The sequence below is a fragment of the Myripristis murdjan genome, chromosome 5 (genome assembly GCF_902150065.1).
Source record: "Myripristis murdjan chromosome 5, fMyrMur1.1, whole genome shotgun sequence".
NCBI classification, from domain to species: Eukaryota; Metazoa; Chordata; class Actinopteri; order Holocentriformes; family Holocentridae; genus Myripristis; species Myripristis murdjan.
In genome coordinates, this window is record NC_043984.1 from 33,975,200 (window position 1) to 33,998,014 (window position 22,815).

A 22,815-nucleotide genomic window follows, 5' to 3' on the forward strand; every position below is an offset into this window, starting at 1 on the left:
TTCTCTTTTCTGCTCTTTCTCATCTGTGCCTGCCCTTTGCCTTCTTTTTTCTTCTTTGTCTTTTCTAACTTTCTCTTTCTTTCAACCTCTGCCCTTCTAACTCCTCTCTACCCCTTTATTTTTCTCTTTCTTTCTTTCTTTTCCTCTCTTTGCCCATTCATCTTCTCCTTCTCTGTCTGGCAGGCAGTTACAATTGAGCATTAATATTTCAGGAGGAGAATCACTACCTTTCTGTCTTTTCTCCTCATTCCTTTCTTATTATTCTGACCAGCTGGACTGACATCATCTGAGCAGGAATAAAATGTTATGAAGTTCCTGCGGTGTGTAAATCTGGAGATTACAGACCTTGTTGGACTGGTTAGTGCAGACAGAGTTACCAACTGCTGTTAAACAGAGGTGCCACAGCTGTTTTAGTTGCCTAGACTTTACTATAGCCTCAATCAAACTGTTTAAATTTAACTGTTAGCTAACACTTTTCCCCTGACAGCGTATGAAAACACAGGGCTGGGTATGGAAGTACTTACTGGACTTTACTAATTGTAAGCCACAGAAGAGAATCCACAAATGTGTAGCTTGTTGCGCCTTTTGAGAAGCTGGTGAGGTGTGAAGTCTTAAAGAAAATTGAGCATGACATTGATCCCAGTTTGCTTACAGGCCGCGTAGAGGAGCACAGGATGCCACAGTCACTTTAATGCTTTCTAAACATCTGGAAAGGAGCGGGACACATGCTAGACTTTTATTGATTGATTTTTCATGTGCTTTTCATACAGTTCAACCCCACATCTTAACCAAGTCGCTTTTAGGACAACTTAAGTAATAATCTTGTGGGCTGGATGCTGGACTTTCTAACCAGCAGGAGACAAAGAGTGAGAGGAAGTGGAGCCCTGTCTGATCAGGCTTGTTCCTCTGCCGGCTCCCCTCTGGGATGTGTGCTGTCGCCTCTATGCTAGCACGTATCGCAGCAGCAGAGAGGATGCAACCGTTTCAAAGTACGCCGATGATACTGTTCTTGTCAGTCTGCTGCATGACAGACTAAACATTGTTCTGTCCTTTGTCCCTTTTCCACCAAAGAGGTTCCAGGGCTGGTTCGGAGCCAGTGCCTGACTTAGCACCGGTTCTTTGTTTTTCCACCGCCCAAGCACCGGCCAAACCGGTTCCAAATCGGTTCCAGGCAAGCACCGACTTCGAGCAGGGGCTAAACAGGGGCCAGAGAAAGAACCGATGACGCGACCCACCACGTCATTGGTGGGCGGGGTTAATTTAATAATCAAAGTCTCTTCGATAATTACCTCTCTCCTCAGACATAGTCGTGGTTCATTCCGACCACGAATACGACGGGCAGCCAGCAATAATTGCGTTTTTTGCCTCTGGATCGCAATGTAGGCTTGTAAAGATATGAGCAGCACTTGCATCACTACGATGGGTCGTCCATTTGTCGTCCATGTTGGTTATTGTGATTCCAAGCGAGCGTCTCGCACGCCCACACCCACACATACAGTCACATGATCATGTTTTACGCTGACATAATGACGTGGCTCTGACTTGGCTCTGCTTGGCTCTTGGCCTATGGAAAAGCAAACCGGTTCTTTGTTGGCACCAGTTAAGCACTAGCTCTAGCACCAGCACCAAACTAGCACCAGGTTCTTTTTGGTGGAAAAGGGGCAATTGATGTCTTTTTGAAATGGTGTGAGGGCATTTCTGAAACCAAAGAGGTGGTTATTGACGTCTGAAAACGCATCAACAAACAGGAAGTCGCAACCATTAAGGGTCAAACTGTGAAGTGTGTCCAGTTGTCACAATTTGTCACTCACCTGCTGCAGGAGTGATTTTCCATGCACCCCGCTTTTGTCAGCCCGGTATAAAAACTCCTCCGGTTCGCTCACTCCTTGCCAAGGTTGTCTTTTGTGTTATGCCAGACTTTCCTGCACTCATCTCCGGACTGACTTCTTGGTTTCAACTCGGCTCGTCCCCGACCACCTTTCCTCGTCTCTGCCCCGGCAAAAGCTACAGCCTTCTGTCCCTGACCACGAGAATCGTCTGTCTGTTTCCTGGTTCTCATCTGCCTGTGGCTGTGTGGCGTTCATGAGCTTCTGCTTTGCTGGGAGAGATCATCACTCAGCCTGTCTGTGTATCGACCTGCTGGCTGCGTCGTCCTCCACCTGTCCCTGACTTACCGTCTGTCTGGTCCTTCCTGGTGCGTCCTCCCGGCTGCCTGCTTACCTGTTGCCGGACTCGTTTCTTCTGCGACCACGAATGCTGTATGCTCCAAATCAGTACTGTAGTTCTCCCATGTCCTATTGACAGTGAAGTAAGCTCCACATCCACGCCACATTACTTACCTGCTTGCCAATTTGGCGTTGCCAGTCCTGGCTCCATGACTCATTCACCTTCCAAGGACTGCTCATACCCACCTGGATTCTGTTGTGGCTCGCCTGGCGTTATTTCCAAAGCCTATTATCCCTGTGAGTTAAGTTAATTAAAGGACATTACGAACTTTGGCACCGGTATTATGTGCTGCGACTGGGTCCTACCATTCGCCCTGTTACACCAATCATGGAAATATCTTGGAACGATAATTGACTCTAAACTAAACTTTAATGCAAACTGTGAAGCTGTGTGTAAAAAGAGACACCGGAGTTTGTCCTGTCTGAGGAAAACTGTCCTCTTCCCACACCGACCGAACCTCTGAGCTTATTTTATCATGCTTTTATTGGATCTATTATCTTTTAGTTTGACGTCATGGTTTGGGAACCTGTCTTTCCAAAAGCAGAAATAACCTCAAATAACCTGTGAAATGGTCCAGTCAGCTGATAGGAGAGTCACAGCATCAGCAGGTACAGAGGATGGCTGGCTCCATGTTAGCAGATGACTCGCATCCTATAAATAAGTGAGTTTCAGCTCCTCTCTTCTGGACACAGGAATAAACCGAGCCATGTAAACACAACTGTGTCCCAGCAGCTGTCAGTATGATCAACAAGTCATAGATTTGCAGCAAAATTCTCCGTTATTTATTGATCAGTGATGGACTTTTACACATTTCTATCTTGTTTTCCTTTATCTTGTTTTTACTGATGGCACTGATGTCTTGTTTTTGTTGATTAATAGTATCTTTTATGTCTACCTTGTTTTTTTCCCTTGTTTTTAGCAATGGCTTTTTTTTTTTAACCTTCTTTTTATACCGTGGCTTACCCCGTTAGTATTGAGCGCTGTTGTCACTTTTGCCTCATGTCTTGTCTTTGAGCTGTTGAAACTCTACCTAGGGGTACAAATAAAGTAACCTTGAAATATTTCGCCATTCATAAATGTGTATTTTTTGTATTTGTTGGGTATGTAAATTCATACCCACAAAAATATTGAGTGGTTTTGCAAACAAGTCAAACCACTTGTGGATTGTTTGTACAGATTGCTGCGGTACATGTTGGGTAAAAGTCTGTAAATCATCTTTTTGTTTTGTTTTTTGTTTTTTTCCCCCCACATGGTTCACAAATCCACATGGAGCAATCCACAAATGCGTAAAGACCACTTCACTTGCAGACCGTAGAGAAACGTATAAATATCATTTAACATGCTTTTTTTTTTTGCCCTGAGACTTTCTACACGAGAAAACCTTTTAAGGTATTTGAAATTAAAATTGAAATTAAAAGATAGCCAAAATGGGGCCTGAGTGACTCGAGTGACTCAAAATCCCGACTATTTATCTCCGCATGCTGTGGAAGAACAGCGCACTCTTCCTGTTTTGTAAAACAACACAGCAAACTGTGAGGAAAGCAGGGAAGAGGCTGACAGAAGCTGAGCGTAGATCGTAGGCCTTGTTTGGCTTAGAGAACACACAGGCATAAAAATATAATATGAAACAGAGGTCTGATTCAATGAAGGCAAAGTTTCCTCAGTTTGATCCAAATGATGGATTTCAGTTGCCACATTAAACACTAAGAAATCTGTTTGAAATGAATGTAAATGTTTGGGTGGATGTGCATATGTGGACTCTTATAGACAAATGTTATGTCTGCATATGGAAATGAGCACATCCGGTACATAAGTCAACTGTGTAAACCTCACGTAGTAGTTTCTTGTGGCTGTGTGTTCCTCTGCTGTTTGTTTGCACACCTTCCTGCATGCTGTATTTGCACTTCATATGTTGTGCATGTGAAGTTGCAAATTACACTGAACATTATACCTTTCACCTGTTTTGTCTGATGGTTACGTATTCTTATTTACAGCTGCACAGAGCCTGCTCTTAAAAGATAATTTCAGTTTCATGCTGAGGCTCAGATGGTGTTTGAAGTCGTCATCTTTGGATTACAAGTCCAACAACATAACCGCCTGTTGAGATGCTGAACGCAAACGGCATTATAATGTTGCCTTTCACATCTATCTTCAGAGCAGTCCTCGGGGATCATGCTGGCATTTTAGCAGCTAACCTGCAATTTTGAGCTTTTCATTATTTGGAAACACACATAAAAACATACCACATTGAAATATTACTTTGAGTCCCCACTTTAAATCTATAAACCATTATTCCTTTGGTTGTAATCCTCAATATAAGAACCTTTTTATTGCAGAAGATTTCAAGGTTTTGAATTGCTGGAGGGAAAAATCTGCCACAGTGAAATATTGTTTTAAATCCCATGATGGTGAAGGTCCCAGTGACAGAGGGCTATAAATTTCTTGCAAGCACATCAAGAACTCAGATTCAGTGCTAATGGCCAACAGTCTTTTGAATACAACACAAGTATTTGTCCTTATAAAGGCAAAGATTCAAGCCCTGCGGTTTTAAATTTAGCAGATTATTTATTGCGTTATTTTCGTCCTTTGAATGCACATTGTGTGGCGAATGGGAATAATCTGCATTTGCATGGCTAATGCCGTTTCAACCAGATGTCGCTCACCTTCTGCTTCAGCTCCTTGTTGAGAGGTAATGACCCGGTCCTCGGCGTGATGCCGTCCATAGGATAGAGTCGGATACAGCCAAGTGGAATATTGCAGATGAAAGAAAGATTGCGTGGCCTTACCATGGGAAATTGCTTTCTTCAAGTTGCTATCCTACAGACTCTGCTGTAGCCTCAGGGCTTTTCTGTGCTGCGTGTGATCCACTCCAATAAGGCCAATCGGCACCAGGAGCATTTTTTGGTCTATTTTTTTCATCATGTGTGTGTTGGGGCAGCAGAGTCCCGCTCTGCAGTCTGCATGTGTCCGTCACACGCAGTGTGGCATTGTGCCTTGTGGTGCGTTTCACTGCAGGAGGTGACCGGGCCATTCTTCTCTGTTTCTTTTCTGGGTTTTTTTTTTTTTTTTTCGGGGCTTTTTGTGTCTGTGAAGTCTTGAAATATAGTCTTTATCCCCCACCATCGAATTATGGGGGCAGAAACTATGGACTGTCCCTCCACCACACATCATTTCTGAGCCTCTGCTGCCTGTTTTGGGTGAAGTTTGTGGGAATGATGGAGCTTCAAGCGACACTGCCTCTGACACCAAACGTCACACATACACAGAACACACACAGGGCACCTTGCACCAGTCATGGGGACATCATGGTCATGGTGTTACTTCATATATGATTATTTATAATGCTAAAAGGGAAACCAGTGAATGAATCATTAGAGTGAATGTTTTTAGCCTACTTTTTTCTTCATTTCTTTATCGCTCTGCAGCCGAGTTTATCCATCCTGTCAGCTCTGTGGCTGCACATGAATATATGATCTATTCCAAGAGTTCAGTTTTGTGACTGATGCTAGTGACTGAAATGGAAAAGGGAGACTAACTAAATATTTAAATACATCTGCATCCTGGCTGATAAATGGCTCACTTAAAGCAATGTACAGGGCTTGTGACTAACAGCGTCCCGGCGTCCTGGGGACGACAGAAAATCTGTTTGGGAAAAGCAGAGATCTTCCCCAGGACGCTTCCTGGCTGAAAGGGATTTCATACATATAATTTTTAAAATTTATTTACACTGCATTTTAAACTATCACTTAGCAAATGATAAACTGAACCAAGCACTGACTACAGCTGAGTCAGCACAGCCTCTATTTCACATGCTCACACACACTCACACACACTAGTCAGTCAGTTAGACCTGCTTTTCACTCTATAGTGCGAGCATTTTCTTTGCAACTAAAAGTTTCTGTTCCCAAAAGAACACCATCAACACATAAACCAATGCCAAGTAAGAAGATTATGCCAATATAAAAATTAACAAGACCTGGTACCCATTTTTTAATATAATTGTAATTACTTATGAAGGTACTATCCGGTCCTTTCTTCATGAAGGTTACTACATGGAGGTTTCCCACTACGTGCCGGATCTACTTTCCAATTCAAACAGAAAAACAGCAAGAAAAATACATTTAATTTCCTTGAAAAATGGGTACCGGGACTTGTTGTTTTTTATATTGGCATAATCCTGTTTGTTGGTGTTGGTTTCTGTGCTGAAAATGATATTTTCTATGGAAGTGAATGGAGAGATAGAAATCCAGTGTTGTAGATTAGCAGCCCAGAGGAGCTCAGACCAACTAACGAGGCGATTTCACCGCCATGTACGACTCGTATCACACCCAGGGAGCTAGAGAGTGTATTTCAGTCTTGTCAGCTGAGCTTTGTGACGTATTATTTCCCGCTGGTTCATTTTTTTTTTGTTTGTTTTCCTCTGTGAGGAACTTAAAGCGAAACAAAGTCGGTGAGACTCTGTCATCATATCAAATATGTGTCTCTCTCCTCAGGTTGTTTGAGTACCGTGGCAGGGTGTCACCGGTCCCCCGGGTGCTGCCGGTGAAGCGTCCACGGGTGCCGGTGCCTCTGGTGCGTCGAGTCAAATCACTGCCTGTCAAACTGCTGACGCGCAACGCCTCCGTCCTCCCCAGCAACAACAAACAGAGACGTGAGTTCCCCCTCTTCCCAGTTACCTGTGTGAATGGATCAAGAATGAGGACAGCCCTTTTATTTATTTATTTACTTTTTTTTTCCTTTTTGCGTTTCTCTCATCAAACATTCATCCCACATCACGTTCAGCTCATTGATCTGAGGCGAGGCGTCTCCACGCTGTCACATCCTTTCATATTTTCCCTTCGACCTGAACCCCCTCTTCCCACAAGCAGCTTTTCTTTGTCCCTCAAAGTCTCACAATTCATTTCCCACCTTTTTTTCTTTTTTGTGCACGCATCATATTTACATTTTAAATCACTCTCAACCATGACCGTAACTAGCTATAAGGACGCTGAGATCCAGACTTTGGTAATAATGTCATATTCAGAAATAAAACCTGGAGCTGTATATGAATATACATATTTATTCATATATGAATATGAATAATCAGGGTTTGACAATGCCTCTTATATTATATTATATATTATATTATATATTAAGTGTGTGTTGCTGTTTTGTGGGCGCACAGGTGCAACTGCTTTCACACAAAACTCCCAATCCTCCAGTGTGTTACCCTCTGTGGTCAAGTGAGGTGGCCTTTAAATTTAGTTGCACTGCTACAACAGTAATTACGGTAACTTGCATCCCCTCTCTCTCTCTGTATTTGTCTCCCTGTCTCTCAGCTTTAGAGATCAGATGTTGATTCATGTTATTAGGACATTATTCTTATATTTGCTGCTTCATAGGAACGTGAACCTCATAGGTGTGCACGTAGTTCCAATAGATTTTTCTGTTTTTCTGTCTCCCTCCATCGTCTCTGTGATAGTTTCTTAAATTCACCCCCAGCTTTCACAATACAGTGTTGCTGATGGAAGTTTTCTGCATATTTAAGTCTACAGAAAACATTTTTTTTTCCTCCAATAAATTTGCTCATGCTTCCAGTGGATTATTTTTCACCGCCGCGTTCTCTGGCTTCGCACTCCATTTGGAGAAATTTACCGTCAGCTGTCAACATGTTGAATGAAACTTGCTCCATGCTGAGCTTGATCTAGTAGCAATGAGAGTAACAGTGCATCTTACAATATTCATGACAACAGTATCTAACTAGGAATAATGGGCTTATATGAAGTAGACTGTCAAATGTTTGTGGGTGTAATTTTTGCTTGTGGAAAAAGTGCATAAACCAAAACAGCTGCCACTCATACAACTACAGCAAAGTGCAAAATGGATGTTTATAATGCACACTATTAAAGATACTTACACAGAGGTTCAATATGAGCGCACTGAGTTCACCCGGCTAGCAGCACACACACGAATACAGGAGGAAAAAAAAAGATGGGTCTAAATATGACTGGAATAACAGGTAAAGCCTGCTGGGAGCAAAACGTCCAGTTTTAAAGGAAACGTGTGGAGGGAGAAGCGATTACCTCCAGGAACCTCTCCAGCCAATCAGAGGGGACCACCCAGGCAATTCACACAAAGATACTCTCACACACAGAACTCTCACCCCAGCTGTAGTAGCTTACACAAAAACAACCTGTAAACATTAAAGGCATGCTGTGAAGCTGTAAGATCATCGTATAAAAACGGATGACTATGCCCTCACATTAACTTCAGCTTAATTACGATGGGAAAAAAAAAAAAAAAAAATCCTCACCGCACTTGACCTTTAAATCCTACGTGTTGTATAACGGCAAATAAAGACAACACATTTTGAATTCAGTGTGACAGCATCCATCATCACGCTGTAATTTTTACAACAATTTAACAATTTCCCCGGTTCGAGTCTGAAAATGAGATGCAGATGAGGATGGAGTTGTGAGACGTTGCTTTTGACTTGAGCTTTGCCAGTGGTGGGATTAAGACGGGATTTCAAAACGCTGAGCTGGGATTAACTCGCCTGGGCTGTGAACTGAGATGACTTCTCTGCCCAAAGATGCTGGAGTGAAAGTGATTATATTTGGCAATTTAAAGAGGAGATTTTTTTTTTTTTTTTTGTAACAGTGTATTGCCTCCTGTAGGGGATTAAAAAAAATAGGGAAAAAAGAATTTCACTTTTTCTTAACTGGTAGAAACTGAGTATGTTGTTCAAGGACACTTGAGCAGGACGGACGCTGACAGACATCAGGGCTGAAGGACGTCGGCCTGCTCATTATGCCACCCTGCTGCTTAAATTTCGCACCACCTTCCCGGGGCAGCGGTGGCTTTGAGGTGGCAGGACGTGGACTTGGGACAGTATGATTGATGGTTTGAATCCTGCAGTGCCTGGAGAAAAAGGCTGGGAGGCATCTGTTATGTAATTATCCAGTAGAGTTACTGTATGGGCAGAACCAGCACCATGTAGTGTTGATGCTGAAGCACAGGGGCGCCGCCAGGAATTTTGGGCCCCATGAAAAAAAAAAAAAAAAAAAAAATATATATATATATATATATATATATATATGTATATAGATATATATCTATCTATATATCTATATCTATCTCTCTCTCTCTCTATATATATATATATAGATAGATAGATAGATAGAGAGATAGATATAGATATATAGAAAAATCACAATCTCATTTCTAATGACGACAGTTCACTCGCTCCTGTTCCCCTGTGCCCTCACGTCACGCTGCGTTCACGTGTTGGAGCGATAAAGACAAAGCGTGATGCTGTGCTCATACCGAGAAAAGGAGCGCACGGCGATGATGTGCGAGAAATCCAAATTTGCTGGTGATGTTTTGGCATCACCGCAGCACCACAAGGCCACACTGCCAATCTCTCTAAGCGCCTCAAACGTCACTATAAAATCCAACATGAGTTTGCAATGAAGGACAAACAAACCTGATCACAAAATCCCAGCGGCCAGACCACACGAACCTCAAAAACACAGATACAGTTACATGATCTGAAATAAGAGCGGAAAACAGATGCGAGGTATTTTTTTTTGTGACAAGTAACTTTTAAGCTTAAGTCAAGCGCTTTGATGATGTGTCATGTCTAGATGTGTCTGTGTGATATTGAGAGTGCTCTGGAAAAAAAAGCTCTCTGACTGAAATTTATTTTCCCTTTACCCTCAAGTGATCGGAGAAAATATATGCTTGATCCTCCTGCACCAAACGTTACACTGTTGTCACCGGTGAGACGGAGTTCAGTGCATAATCAATGAAATATGTTTGTTAAGTCTCTTTTCTTCAATAGGTTTGGTTAATTGTGGATGGATTTTATAATTGCAGTACCCTCGCCTGCAGATCTGCTGATATATCTCAATAAATTCAACTTTTGTGTATCGGACAAAACAACCCAAACGTAACGTCAGAATCAAGCCATCCACACGGTTTATGGCCTCTTCCCATATTCATTTAAATTCCTCAATTTGTTATCTACCTTTTTCAGTTTTAATAAGACTATCTGCTGCAGAGAAGGGCTGCTGGGAAACCCTGAAATTTGCGCGCAGGTCGCTGTTTTTATCGACATTCCTCCTCTCTTTGTTGTTCGACTATTTTATATTTGATCAAATCCGATTTGTACGACCGTTCCCTGGACTCAAATTAAAAACAGTATATCCTCCCTCGGACTAAAATTGAAAAAGCATGACCTTCCTCTGTTTTCCTGCCTTGTTCCCCTCCCATAAATTTCAAACGGGCCCGAATCAACACAAAAGACCTCGCCGCTGCTCCTTCAAGACGCCAAAGACGGCGCGTGCGGGTGTTGAGATATGAGTATGCGCCTGGCGAGCAGCTGGTGACTGCAAACACGCTCTCACATCATCTGCAGGCGGCCACGATGACATTAAAGCTGCCGAGGGGAGCCGTGACGGCTGGGTGGCCGATGTCCACGGCCACGATGGACACGGAGACACAAACGGCAGCACGGGCGGGACAGCGGCCTGCAGATGTGCGCAACCTTCGCCGGCGCCAGGACTTGATGGTCTACTGCTGTGTGAACACATTTACACCAGAGGCTATGAGACCTGATACACTGCAGCAACCACACGGGGGTCACCAGGGCACCGCCAAGTACAGGGAAACAGTGGTGGCCCGCGGTTGGAAAAGAGATCCAGAAACTAATCACAGCGTGCACAGAGCCGTGCACTGAAAGTAGCCGCAAACATCTGCAAAGTAAATCAACTGTAATAACCGAGTTTTAACACTCGAACCATCAAGGCAGTCACAGTGACTCATGAAAGTGAGGAGCACACCGTGTTGACTTTACAGTGGTCCCTCGTTAATCGCGGGAGTTACGTTCTAAAAATAACCCGCAATAGGCGAAATCCGCGAAGTAATCAGCTTTATTTTTTACAATTATTCTAGATGTTTTAAGGCTGTAAAACCCCTCACTACACACTTTATACACTTTTCTCAGACAGGCATTAACATTTTCTCACTTTTCTCTCTTGTTTAAACACTCTCAAAGTTCAAACCTTCGTGGAAAAATAAGGACGCACAACACAATGCGCTGTAAGAAAAAAAAAAGCATGCAAAATTGCACTAAACTGTGTGAAAACTGCTGCCGCGAAAGGTGAACCGCGTTATAGCGAGGGACAACTGTACTTAGTTTTTATTTCGAGCGAACAACGCGTTTCGCCTGCAGCGTCATCAGGTTCACTCAGGTGGGACTAAATCACCTTCCAGTCACATGACCATTGGTTCTTAAAAGTCATAATTTTTCAAAATGCAATATGATCAGGTGAGATACCCTCCTGTGTATAAATACAAATTACATCACATAATAAATAATAATCTCTAGTAAAAACTAATTAATCAAGTGGCCAACATCTTAAGCTTATTACACAAAGTCATCACAAACATCCTAACAGGCCTAAGATGAGCAAATAGTCATAGAAAAATATACCATCTCCATACCATAATATAAGTATAGAATCCCATGAAGTCAGTCAACCCACAATATTACAACATATACAAGAGCAATTAGTATATTAGAGAAATCCACACATAGTTCAAAATCGCACAACATCCCAAATTATAATTAGTCACATTGACTGTTTATAAATTTTGCAATGTAATAACGTTGTTGAAATAAAACCCATTTAACTTGAATGGTCTGAACGGTTTCATTTCAGCGTTTGCTCCTTTTCCCCGCTCTTGAAGATGCAGGTCACTGTTGCCTAGAAACAGTTTTTTTTCTGGTTGTTTATTTAGCCATTGCAAAGCTAAAACCCTGCTTGAGCTTTAAGGTAAATCCAATGAGGGAGGAAATCCTTCCAGCCTAACCAGCTTAAAATAGTCTTAATCAAATAAACAATAGCGCTGAAAAGGGCAGAATAAAGTAAATTATGCTGAAATTGAACAGAAGTAGAATATCAGAGTGAAGGCTTCACTCCGGAGCCTGGATGACGCTGGAGCAGGTTCGGATCGTGACGACTCCCGGTCTCTTGAAAGGTCATCTGACACTGTGATGTTTTCATTATAATTTAACAGCTCATGTTTTTGCTCACAAAATCAGATACCGCTTTCTAAATCAGTTTTCAGATTCCTTTCCTACGGCCGTCAGATTGGCTGTTGTGGAGCTTTGGAGGCTAGTAGGAACAGAGCTGATGTGAGGAAGTCCACGGCAGCTGAAGAGGCTCGGCTCCGTCCCTCAGGCCAAAGCGCTTTGCTGGCCCTCGTGTCTCCTGGTTGAGTGTAAACTTGGTAAAAGCATCCTGGGAATTCTGTAATTCTGTATTCTGCACGGCAAAGGAAATCGCCGCCAGCTGCAGCAGTTTAATGCGGTCTGGTTCCTCCTTTCCCTCGCACTGACGGAGCCAACCCCCTCAGTTTTTTATCAATGAGGACTTTCGCTCAAAAAATAAAGCACGTCATTGTCCCTTTAGGGGTCCAGAGGCTCGTCACTGGGGCAGTACCCACTAGTACCCACTTTGGACCTGTAGAGTCCAGGCTTGACTGGATAACTGTCTTACCTTTTCTCTCATGCCCATAAATCTACAAAATGTATTTAATTTCAAGGCTACTCAACAAGGGCGGACTGGCGTACGGGGAAACTGGGAATTTCCCCGGTGGGCTGATGGGCCGATGGGCCGGTGGGCCGGGCCACAAGACAAAGAAGAAGCAAAAGAAAAAGAAAAAGAAAAAGAAAGGGAAAAAAGTCTAGCGCAATGGCCAACAGCGTTGTTGTCTACTAGGACTTAGTGGTGGGGGGCTGGGTTGGGCGGCTATAGTTGTGATATAGCCAAATTAGAGGAATGGCGGCACGGAAAGGAAGAAAGGAAAGAAAAGGCACTCCGAACGCCTTGAGGTCCAAAAATCAGCTCTGTAGACATTTGTGTACCTTGGAGCAGAAATGGTCTCCTACTGCACCCCTGTTTCCAACAGTGTGGGCAGTTTCACTTCATTGTAATGTCTCTCCTTACGGTGATTTTTAAAATATTTACAGTATTAAAGAGGACATGGCATGAGGTTGTCTAGGGGTGTCCACCTTGGCTCCGCCCCTTTGTCTTCTTGTAGCTGCTCCAAAACAAAGGTCAGCTTCAAATCGACCAATCAGAAACCAGCGGTGGGCTCCTTTTGTCCGACGTTACTGTCCAGTCGACCTTCAGTCTGAGACCTGGGAGCGTCCGCAGTGAAACCCTTCCACCAAATATCGAATTCATCGGGCCCATATTTAATTTATCGCAACAACATTGTTCTGATGAATTAAAGATTTCGTCTGGGGATTTTTCTTTTTCCAAACAAGCTTGCAGCTCCTCCACTTTTCCCTCTTCCATGATTAATCCCTCCCCCCTCTTGTTAGCCCCCCCGTGTCACCAACTGTGATAACAGCAGCGCTCCAGCCCACATCCAGCTGACGAAAAAACAAACTCCACTGTTTTCCACACTTGTGGTTCTGTAGCTCTTCTCCTGCTGCACAGGAGCGGGTGGGTTGTTGCCAGTTTGTGTGGAATAAACAGAAGGAGAAGAAAAAGAAGAAGAAGAAGAAGAAGAAGAAGACTTGGGCAGCATGAGCAGCGATAGCCATCACGGCTGAACAGACAAACAACAGAGAAACGCCCGAACACACACGTACTGTCAGTTCATAAATTGTATGAAATTGAAATAACAACCAGATGATTTGCGTGACTCCAGTCGTTTTCTCCATCCTCCCTCTCTCTCCTTTTCAATCATGTCTTTTGGCTTTCTCTCTTTCACTTTTTGGCATCGACTTGCATTCTGACACAAACGTCCCATCCATCCATCCACATTTCTTTCCCTCCCTCTCTCTCTGTCCTTCTGTTTCAAGCGCCCCTGTCTGCTTTCAGCGTTTTATTTTATTTCATTGTCTTCGATGCATTTGTCTCCTCATTTGGTCCTGCAGAGCAACTGTTGATGGACAGGTTTCAAATCTCATCCCCAACTCAGGCAACAGTAATTACACCAATCAGCCAGATGGTGGCACTGTAACAAGCAGCTTTATGGTTAGTTGCTGTACGTCTGACGTAAACAAATTTTTCTACCTCAGTTCCTCAGCTTGAGCCAAATCTGCATTTTTCCACATCTTTGTATTTTGTGCAAAAGCTCACTTTTGTTATTTGTCCGACAACGTTGTTCCGATCTTTGTGAAATTTTGCACACAGTAAAGGGCTCGGTCGATGCCGCCACCATACTGTGTGTGCACGCTTTGCCCAAAGAGATAAAGACCTTTAGACAAATTCAGTGTAACAAAAACACCGTGCATTAACAGCCAAAGCAAATACGGCTTCTTCATACATAAATATAGAAAATAGTTTCACTCTGCAACTTTTATTAGTATTAGTATTAGTATTAGTAACTAACCTGATGTTACTGGGTTTTAAACACCAAACCTAATTTGACTGTACCCAGGGGACATTAATAAATGACATTTTGGGTTTAATATGTTGTTTTTTGTTTTGTTTTGTTTTGTTTTGTTTTGTTTTGTTTTTTCAGAGTTGATAAGGAGCTAATGAGTGAACTATCTTGCTTCCTTCCCATCTCTGTTGACAGTTGCACATGTAACACAGGCACTGAAAATCTGGACGCATAAAAGCAGCTGACTGAAAAAAAACAAAGTATGAGGCATGATTATTGCACTCCTAATGCCCAAGCATCCAAACCTCAGGTGCATATTTATAACCCAAAATGTGACAAAGCACCGCTCCACAGCGCCACCATCAAGCCAACTTTGTAGCAGCAAGAAGTTTTCAAAAAAATCTCCCTCAGAAGTTCACCCCGTCTCCACCAGATTGCACATTCAAGACACTGCACCTGCTTACATCTCTGCATCACAGTGTCCGTTTGGTTATTTGGTTATCATGTCTCTGAAATGTTCAGTTTAAGAGCCTGCAGAGCCTGTAGAGCTCCAAAACCAGTACCCTCCCCACGCCTGAACACACAAACGTGCTCAAAGAACGCACAGCGACACTTAGAGATGATGAAATTTTAGAGGAGACCGTCCACGCGGTTGAAACATGTGCTTTGCAAATGGGTCTGCAAATACCAGTCAGCACCTCAAGAGTGAGCCGAGCCTGGGCTCATTTTCACCAAATCACAGAACCAGAGGTGGCAGCAGTGATTTGGCGACATGTGTTTCATGCTGCTGCTGATTTAGTGTAGAGCTTAAGAGGAGGTTTGATCACGAGAGAAAGACACCGGCAGCAAACCAAGAGAGGGCAGTTATGCTACAAATACACTATATATCCAAAAGTATTCACTCAGCTATCCAACTCATTGAATTCAGGTGTTATAATCACTTCCATGGCCACAGGTGTATAAAATCAAGCACCTCGGCATGCAGACTACTTCTACAAACGTGTGAAAGAATGGGTCGCTCTCAGGAGCTCAGGGAATTCCGACATGGCACCGTGATTGGATGCCACCTGTGCAATAAGTCTAGTCGTGAAATTTCCTCGCTACTAAATATTCCACAATCAACTGTTAGAGGTACTATAACAAAGTGGAAGCAATTCGGAACGACAGCAACTCAGCCACAAAGTCGTAGGCCACGAAAAATCACAAAGCGAGGTCAGCAGATGCTGATATGCATAGTGCGCAGAGGACGCCAACTTCCTGCAGAGTCAATTGCTCCAGACCTCGAAACTTCATGTGATCTTCAGATTAGCTCAGATTAGCGTAGAGAGCTTCATGGAATGGGTTTCCATGGCCGAGCATCTGCATCCAAGCCTTACATCACCAAGCACAATGCAATCACGCTTCTCCGTCTTGGCAATCTGATGGACGAGTCTGGGTTTGGCGGTTGCCAGGACAACGGTACTTGTCTGACTGCATTGTGCCAAGTGTAAAGTTCGGTGGATGGTGTGGGGTTGTTTTTCGGGAGCTGGGCTCGGCCCCTTAGTTCCAGTGAAAGGAACTCTTAATGCTTCAGCATACCAAGACATTTTGGACAATTTCATGCTGCCGACCTTGTGGGACCAGTTTGGAGCGGGCCCCTTCCTCTTCCAACATGACTGTGCACCAGTGCACAAAGCAAGGTCCATAAAGACATGGATGACAGAGTCTGGTGTGGATGAACTTGACTGGCCTGCACAGAGTCCTGACCTGAACCCGACAGAACACCTTTGGGATGAATTAGAGCGGAGACTGAGAGCCAGGCCTTCTCATCCAACGTCAGTGTGTGACCTGACAAATGCACTTATGGAAGAATGGTCAAAAATTCCTATAAACACTCTCCTCAACCTTGTGGAAAGCCTTCCTAGAAGAGTTGAAGCTGTTATGGCTGCAAATGGTGGGCCGACATCATATTAAGTCCTATGGTTTAAGAATGGGATGTCACTCACGTTCATATGCGTGTGAAGGCAGACGAGTGAATATTTCTGGCAGTATAGTGTATGTTCTTTATGTGCTGCCTGTAAAGGGCTTTTGGACATGTTAACATGTGTGTGTTTGGATATGGTGCTGTCTGCTGCACACAGTGGGACCTGATAGCAAGACTGTGACATACGTTTGATTCATTCATGTGAATATGGTGTTTTTTTATTGGAGCGTGACGTTGTGACGTCAGGCCGCACGACAGATTTGATTTGTCTCCCACGACAGCACGCCGACTGAACTCATCCGCCCACGGCCTGCTCAGACTTTTGTCAAATTATAAAGCGCTCGTGGCGATATGTCTTCTTCATCATTGTCTCTTTCTGCCCTGTGACAGACTGTACGTCAGAGTGCCTCTCTCCGTATTAAATCAGAGCTGATTTAGTGTCTCTCTCTCTGTCTGTCTCTCTCTCTCTCTCTCTCTCTCTCTCTCTCCCTCTCTCTCTCTCTCTCTCTCTCTGTCTCTCGACCGGCAGTGAAGGGCACAGAGCTTCAGACCATCAAGTCAGAGTTGACTCAGATTAAAGCGAACATCGAGGCTTTACTGGGAAGACTGGAGCAGATCACAGAAGACACACACATCACTGCCACAGGTGACCTACACACACACACACACACACACACACACACACACACACGTCACTTTGGGGGACATGACACAGTGGAGACACAGTAACTCCAGCCATAATGACTTCACACCTAACCCTAACCTCAACCAGTGATGCCTTTTCCAAATGGGGACACTACTTTGGTCCCCAGTTACTATGTCTTCAATCTGGTGTGTGTCCCTGAAGGTAGTCAAAATGAGACCCACACCTACACACACACACACACACACACACACACACACACACACACACACACAGTTCAGAACTCAGAGAGCAAAGCAATTTGCCCCCTTAATTTCCGTCAATAAACTTTTCATTAGAGCACCAGTAAATCATTAGCGCATTAATTTGAGAGGATGTCCTCTAATGTGCACCAGCCTTTTCTTTATGTAATTTCAATACGCCCAAAATGTTATATACACAGTGTTATTGTTATTATGACAAGAAAAATCCATTGCTTTCATGCATGACACAGAGGACAGTTTTGCACCAAAACATTCGCTAACTTGGCCGTTCGGCATTAGAGCCATGCTGACATCTGTCCATGTGGTCTGGCCGCTCCGCTGTGACGACTAATAATCAACAGCAACGGAAAACAAGAGGCAGGGCGACCCGAGGGGGCCGAGCGGAGCAGCGCTGTTGTCCGCTCGCTGTGGTTTTGGAGCGCTGGGACAAACAGGAGTCTCTGCTCAACGTTGTGCATCTGAATGGTCTTTTTCTTTGCATTTTGTTTTGAATCAATGCAGTCATTTGAGGGTCACGACAGTCATGTTAAATGTGTGATGATCCCTATCTGGCCTGGTGTTTCCCCTGCACTGCAAAAACTCAAAATCTTACCAAGATTATTTGTCTTATTTCAAGTCAAAAATGTCTTATTCCTAGTCAAAATATCTCATTACACTTAAAATAAGACATGATCACCTCAGAAGTAACTTGTTTTTAGACAATTGTCTCTTGTTTCAAGTGAAAATTTGCTTGTTTCATTGGCAAAATTTGTTTCTTGTTTCTAGCTAATTTTCACTTATTTCAAGTGAATTTTCACTTTTTCCACTGGCAAATTTTGCCAATGAAACAAGCAAATTTTCACTTCTTTCAAGCAAATTACTTGAAACAAGTGAAAATTGTCTAAAAACAATTTACTTCTGAGGTGATCATGTCTTATTTTAAGTGTAATGAGATATTTTGACTAGAAATAAGACAAATAATCTTGGTAAGATTTTGCGTTTTTGCAGCGTGTGTTTCCCCTGACTCCCAGTCTGTCTCAGGCTGCAGTCAAATCGTCAAAAAAATGATGTCCTGTGTCCTTCCCTGACCACTTTTCCTTGACCTTGATGGAAAACATGATGAGGTCAAGGAAAGATGTGAGGGAGAGTTCATGAGGACGTTAGGAGAGGGCGATGATGCTAGGAGAATCTGACTGCACTTGAAATAAAAATATAATATCGGGATATTATAGACACAGAAGTGAAACCAAACGGTTGTCACATTAAGAAAGGCTGCTTATGCTCACCCTGCTGTCCACTCATTCAACCACATGAATCCCAATTAGTATGACTGTGATGGTGCATTATTTTATTGTCCCCCTTTCCTCTGTAAAGGATGGTTCAGTAAGGAGGTAGAGAACCGGAGCAGCTCTTATCATGGCTGCCACCTCAATGGCTCTGTCCCAATTCAAAGGCTGTACGCTACCTAGGTCGTATTTGTAGGCTGCTTACGTCACGGCGGAGCGACAAGTGCTGTCCCAGTTCAGTTTTACCGCGCGGGGTCCTGCAAATGCAGCCGACAGATCCAGCCTATTTTTGACTCATTTGCAGGAAACACCTCCACGATGCTTCACGGTCGACATCACAGCCTACTTCCCAGGGTACCTTTCGGTCCAGTTGAATTTCTGGATCAGCCACCATTGCTGGAATTATGAAGCATGTTTCAGACCGTCTTCATGTTTATATCATGACGTTTGGATAAGTTTTCATGCCTATAATTACCACCATAGATTCGGTTTAGCTGTTAACTGTATCCGAACAACGCCTGTAAATGCAAGTTTAGTTAGATGAGTTAGATAGGCATTTGCATGATGTTTCCATAGCAACCATCAGCGCATCAGGTAGGCTACGTTACAATGTAGCCATGTGTACTTTGATTGGGATAGTCTGTTGCAGTTTGTGAGGTGTAACAATTATCTTAATTTCCTGCATCTTCACGAAGACAAAATAAAATAAAATACATAAAACTACAGAATCCATGTTGTCCATCTTGAGAGCGTTGAAGCTGCTTATCGTTTGGTTTCATGCACAGGTGTTCACCGACACACCTCCGAAACCTACTTCAGCATTTTACGCTGCATCACTCGAATGCGCTTCGGGAAGCCTCGATAATAATGACGTAGGAATCCTCCGCAGGCTACACCGTCCCAATTCACTAAACTTTTAGTTCCGGTAAACTTGATATCGGCACCTCCGTCGGACGCCTCCTACGTGGGCACCGTGGGCTGCGACCTAGTAGTCATCTAGCCCTTCGATTGAGACAGACCCCAGGTCATCTCACTCAGTTAGGAGCCTTCCTAAGAAAAAGAAACTTAAAGCCAGCGCCAGCTGCCGGTCCCTGCTGGATCACTGTTCAGTTTGCTCTGTCATGGAGCCTCGGCCTCTGCAGCTCAGCCGGCTCCCTCATGTTTCCAGTCTGTTCATTAATGATCCTCTGAGTTTCACCACACCTGCCTGCCTGAGTCTGAGTTTGGGTTCAGTCACCTCAGCCACGTGATAAAAGGGGAGCTTTGATATTTTTCAATCCAGAATTTATTCCAATATTTTTATATCTATCATTTTGATAATAAATGATGATAAATGATCTACTTCCTATACAGGACACAGATATACTGACATGCTTGTTTGAACATAAAACCTTTTGAAATTGTTGATTATTTAGAGGGAAAAAAGCCATGGGCTAGAAGAAAGACAGCATTTTTCTGTTGCATGGTAATTTGTTCCTGTCATGGTGTATTACAGTAACAGTGTGTACTTCATGTGCTTGCCCTAACTGTAAAGCAATGAGCATTGCAATGTTGATTTGATCTGTGCCTTGTAATCCCATGTGGGATTAGAAGCTCACGACTTCGCTGCAGCTTTTTGATCGCCTTCATCAGTCCAGCAGGGCTGTGGACATTTTGGAATATTTTTTCTGAAAACAGCAAACATCCTCTCTCTCTGAAACTCTGAATTTATGGGAATACCAAAGAGCATCACAATTTTGTGTGTGTGTGTGTGTGTGTGTGTGTGTGTGTGTGTGTGTGTGTGTGTGTGTGTGTGTGTGTGTGTGTGTGTGTGTGTGCGTGCGTGCAGAGCTGAGGAAGGCGGAGGAGTGTAAGGGCGAGGAGGCGTGGCCGGAGGACGAGTCAAGCTCGGAGCAGGACGACGAGGATGAGCAGAGACAGAACAGCGAGGCCGAGGACGAGGAGGAAGAGGAGGAGGAGGAAGAGCACACACAGGACGGCACCCACGACCACATGGTGTGTGTGCCTGTGTGTGTGCGTGCGCGCGCGCGTGTGTGTGTGTGTGTGTGTGTGTGCCACCATAGGCCAAGTAAACAGGAGTAGAGTGGGATGTCAGTCGTCTGATGTTGCAGTTCTCACCAGTCGTCAACAGAGGGCGACAGAAGTCACCGCAGAATCAAAAACACTCAAACTTCTGGAGTGTCGTTGCCATGGTAACTGTGAACAGTCATATCGAACGTGCGGTCGAGCTGTAGAGGTTGTTTTACAAACGGATGCAGCGGTGTCGGGCCGTCCTCTCTGGTTATTGTTGTTGGATCTGTTGCAAATATCAACGTCGCTCGGCTGCGCAGAATCTGAAACGTGTGTTTGGTTCTTCATTCCTTATCTGGATTCCCACCGGCTTCCAGAAAGTGGTCGCTAATTCCTGCACTACACGCAAAAACAGCAACAATAAACACAAGCACAAATTAAAATCACTCTGTATCAATAACACAAGAAGTCAAAAACAAGCCAAATGTAAAGATCAGTTACTAAGTAAACTAACGCTACCTATGAAACAACAATAGTAACGTATAAAGAAAACAGAAATTGTTGAATACGCAACAACAAAAAATAAAGTCCGTTAAAAATTCGGAGACAGAAATCACAAGAAATTCATCAGTTTTTCTTTTAGTAACTTGTTTTTGATTTTGCGCCTCACAAGCTCCCCCTATGGGCCACTGTGTGCCTGCAGGGAAGCCCGCAGAGGCCGACTGCCCGTGACTGCATGTGGTGACCAGTCTTAGCGGCCGTATCCTTCGGAAGATGCACCCTGGTTTTCAAACTGGAAACAACATGGCAGCAGTTCAGGAAACGCTGTCAAAAAACCTGCTCTCTAAATAGTTTTCTTCTTCTTTTTTTTTTTTTTTTACTGTGCATTAGTGAAAACGAGCAGGTTAGGAGCAGGTTAGGAAAATCCACATCTCTACGAGCTTAGATGAATAAATCTGGAACCATTTAGGTGAAATTAGATTTTTTCCCTCTCCATCTTCAACAATGGATTTCACATCAGCCTATAATTATGTCTTCATTATAAATATTGGAGCCGTGGAACAATGACAGTAATAGTCCACTTACTGCTAAATATTTGGAATCAAATGTAGTGACCATTTTCTAGCCCCATTGACCGCCATAGACACAATGTGGACAGAAGTATTGGGACACCTCCACATCACACCTACAGGAGCTTTTCTGACATGGAGAGTGTCTGTGGGAGTTTCTGCCCGTTCATCCAGAAGAGCATCTGTGAGCTCAGACTCTGATGTTGGACCAGAGGGCCCGGCTCACAGTCTCCATTCTAGTTGATCCCAAAGGTGTTGGATGGGGTTGAGGTCGGGGCTCTGTGCGGGCCGCTCAAGTTCTTCCACACCAAACTCAGCCGGCCACACCTTTATGGAGCTGCTCTGTGCACTGGGGCTCAGTCATGCTGGGACAGGAAAGGGCCTTCCTTCCCCAAACTGGTCCCACAAAGCTGGAAGCAGAGAATCGTCCAAAATGTGTCGGTGAGCTGAAGTGTTCAGATTTCCCTTCAGTGGAGCTGAGGGGCCGAGGCCGAGCCCAGAAACACCAGCCCACAGCGTGACCCCTCCTCCAGCAAACTGCACAGTCGGCACAATGCGCTCAGGCAGGGAACGTTCTCCTGGAGGCAGGGAACGTTCTCCTGGCGTTCCCCAAACCCAGACTCGTCCATCAGACCGCCACATGGAGACGCCTGATTGGTCGCTGCACAGAACACGTTTGCACCGTTCCGTCCGCCGCTCGGCGTCGTGCTCGGTGATGTGAGGCTGGCGTGCGGCCGCTCGGCCATGAAGCTCCCGGCGCTCAGTTTCTGTGCTGATGTTGATGCCAGAGGAGGTGCTCTGCAGGTACTGAGGCGGCAGAGCGTCGGACACTTTCACGCACTATGAGCCTCGGCACTCGGCGACCCCGCTCTGTAACTTTACGTGGTGCCGCCCCCTGGTGGCCGAGTTGCTGTGGCTCCTAAACGCTTCCACTTTGCAATAATCCCACTTCCAGCTGATGGTGGAATATCTAGGAGGGAAGAAGCTT

At 44.2% G+C, this 22,815-nt stretch overlaps 2 protein-coding genes across 2 annotated transcripts in view; both read left to right on the plus strand.

Moving 5' to 3' along the window:
• Positions 1–22,815, plus strand: part of LOC115359829 (zinc finger protein 585A-like) — a 1,044,768-nt gene that overhangs the window by 349,174 nt on the left and 672,779 nt on the right. The gene's annotated exons all lie outside the window — the stretch shown is intronic.
• Positions 1–22,815, plus strand: part of raly (RALY heterogeneous nuclear ribonucleoprotein) — a 55,196-nt gene that overhangs the window by 20,933 nt on the left and 11,448 nt on the right. Inside the window, exons 4-6 of the mRNA XM_030052399.1 lie at positions 6,720–6,877; positions 17,106–17,222; positions 20,576–20,742. Of these exons, the coding sequence (XP_029908259.1) occupies positions 6,720–6,877; positions 17,106–17,222; positions 20,576–20,742 (442 nt within the window). The remainder of the gene's footprint in view (positions 1–6,719; positions 6,878–17,105; positions 17,223–20,575; positions 20,743–22,815) is intronic.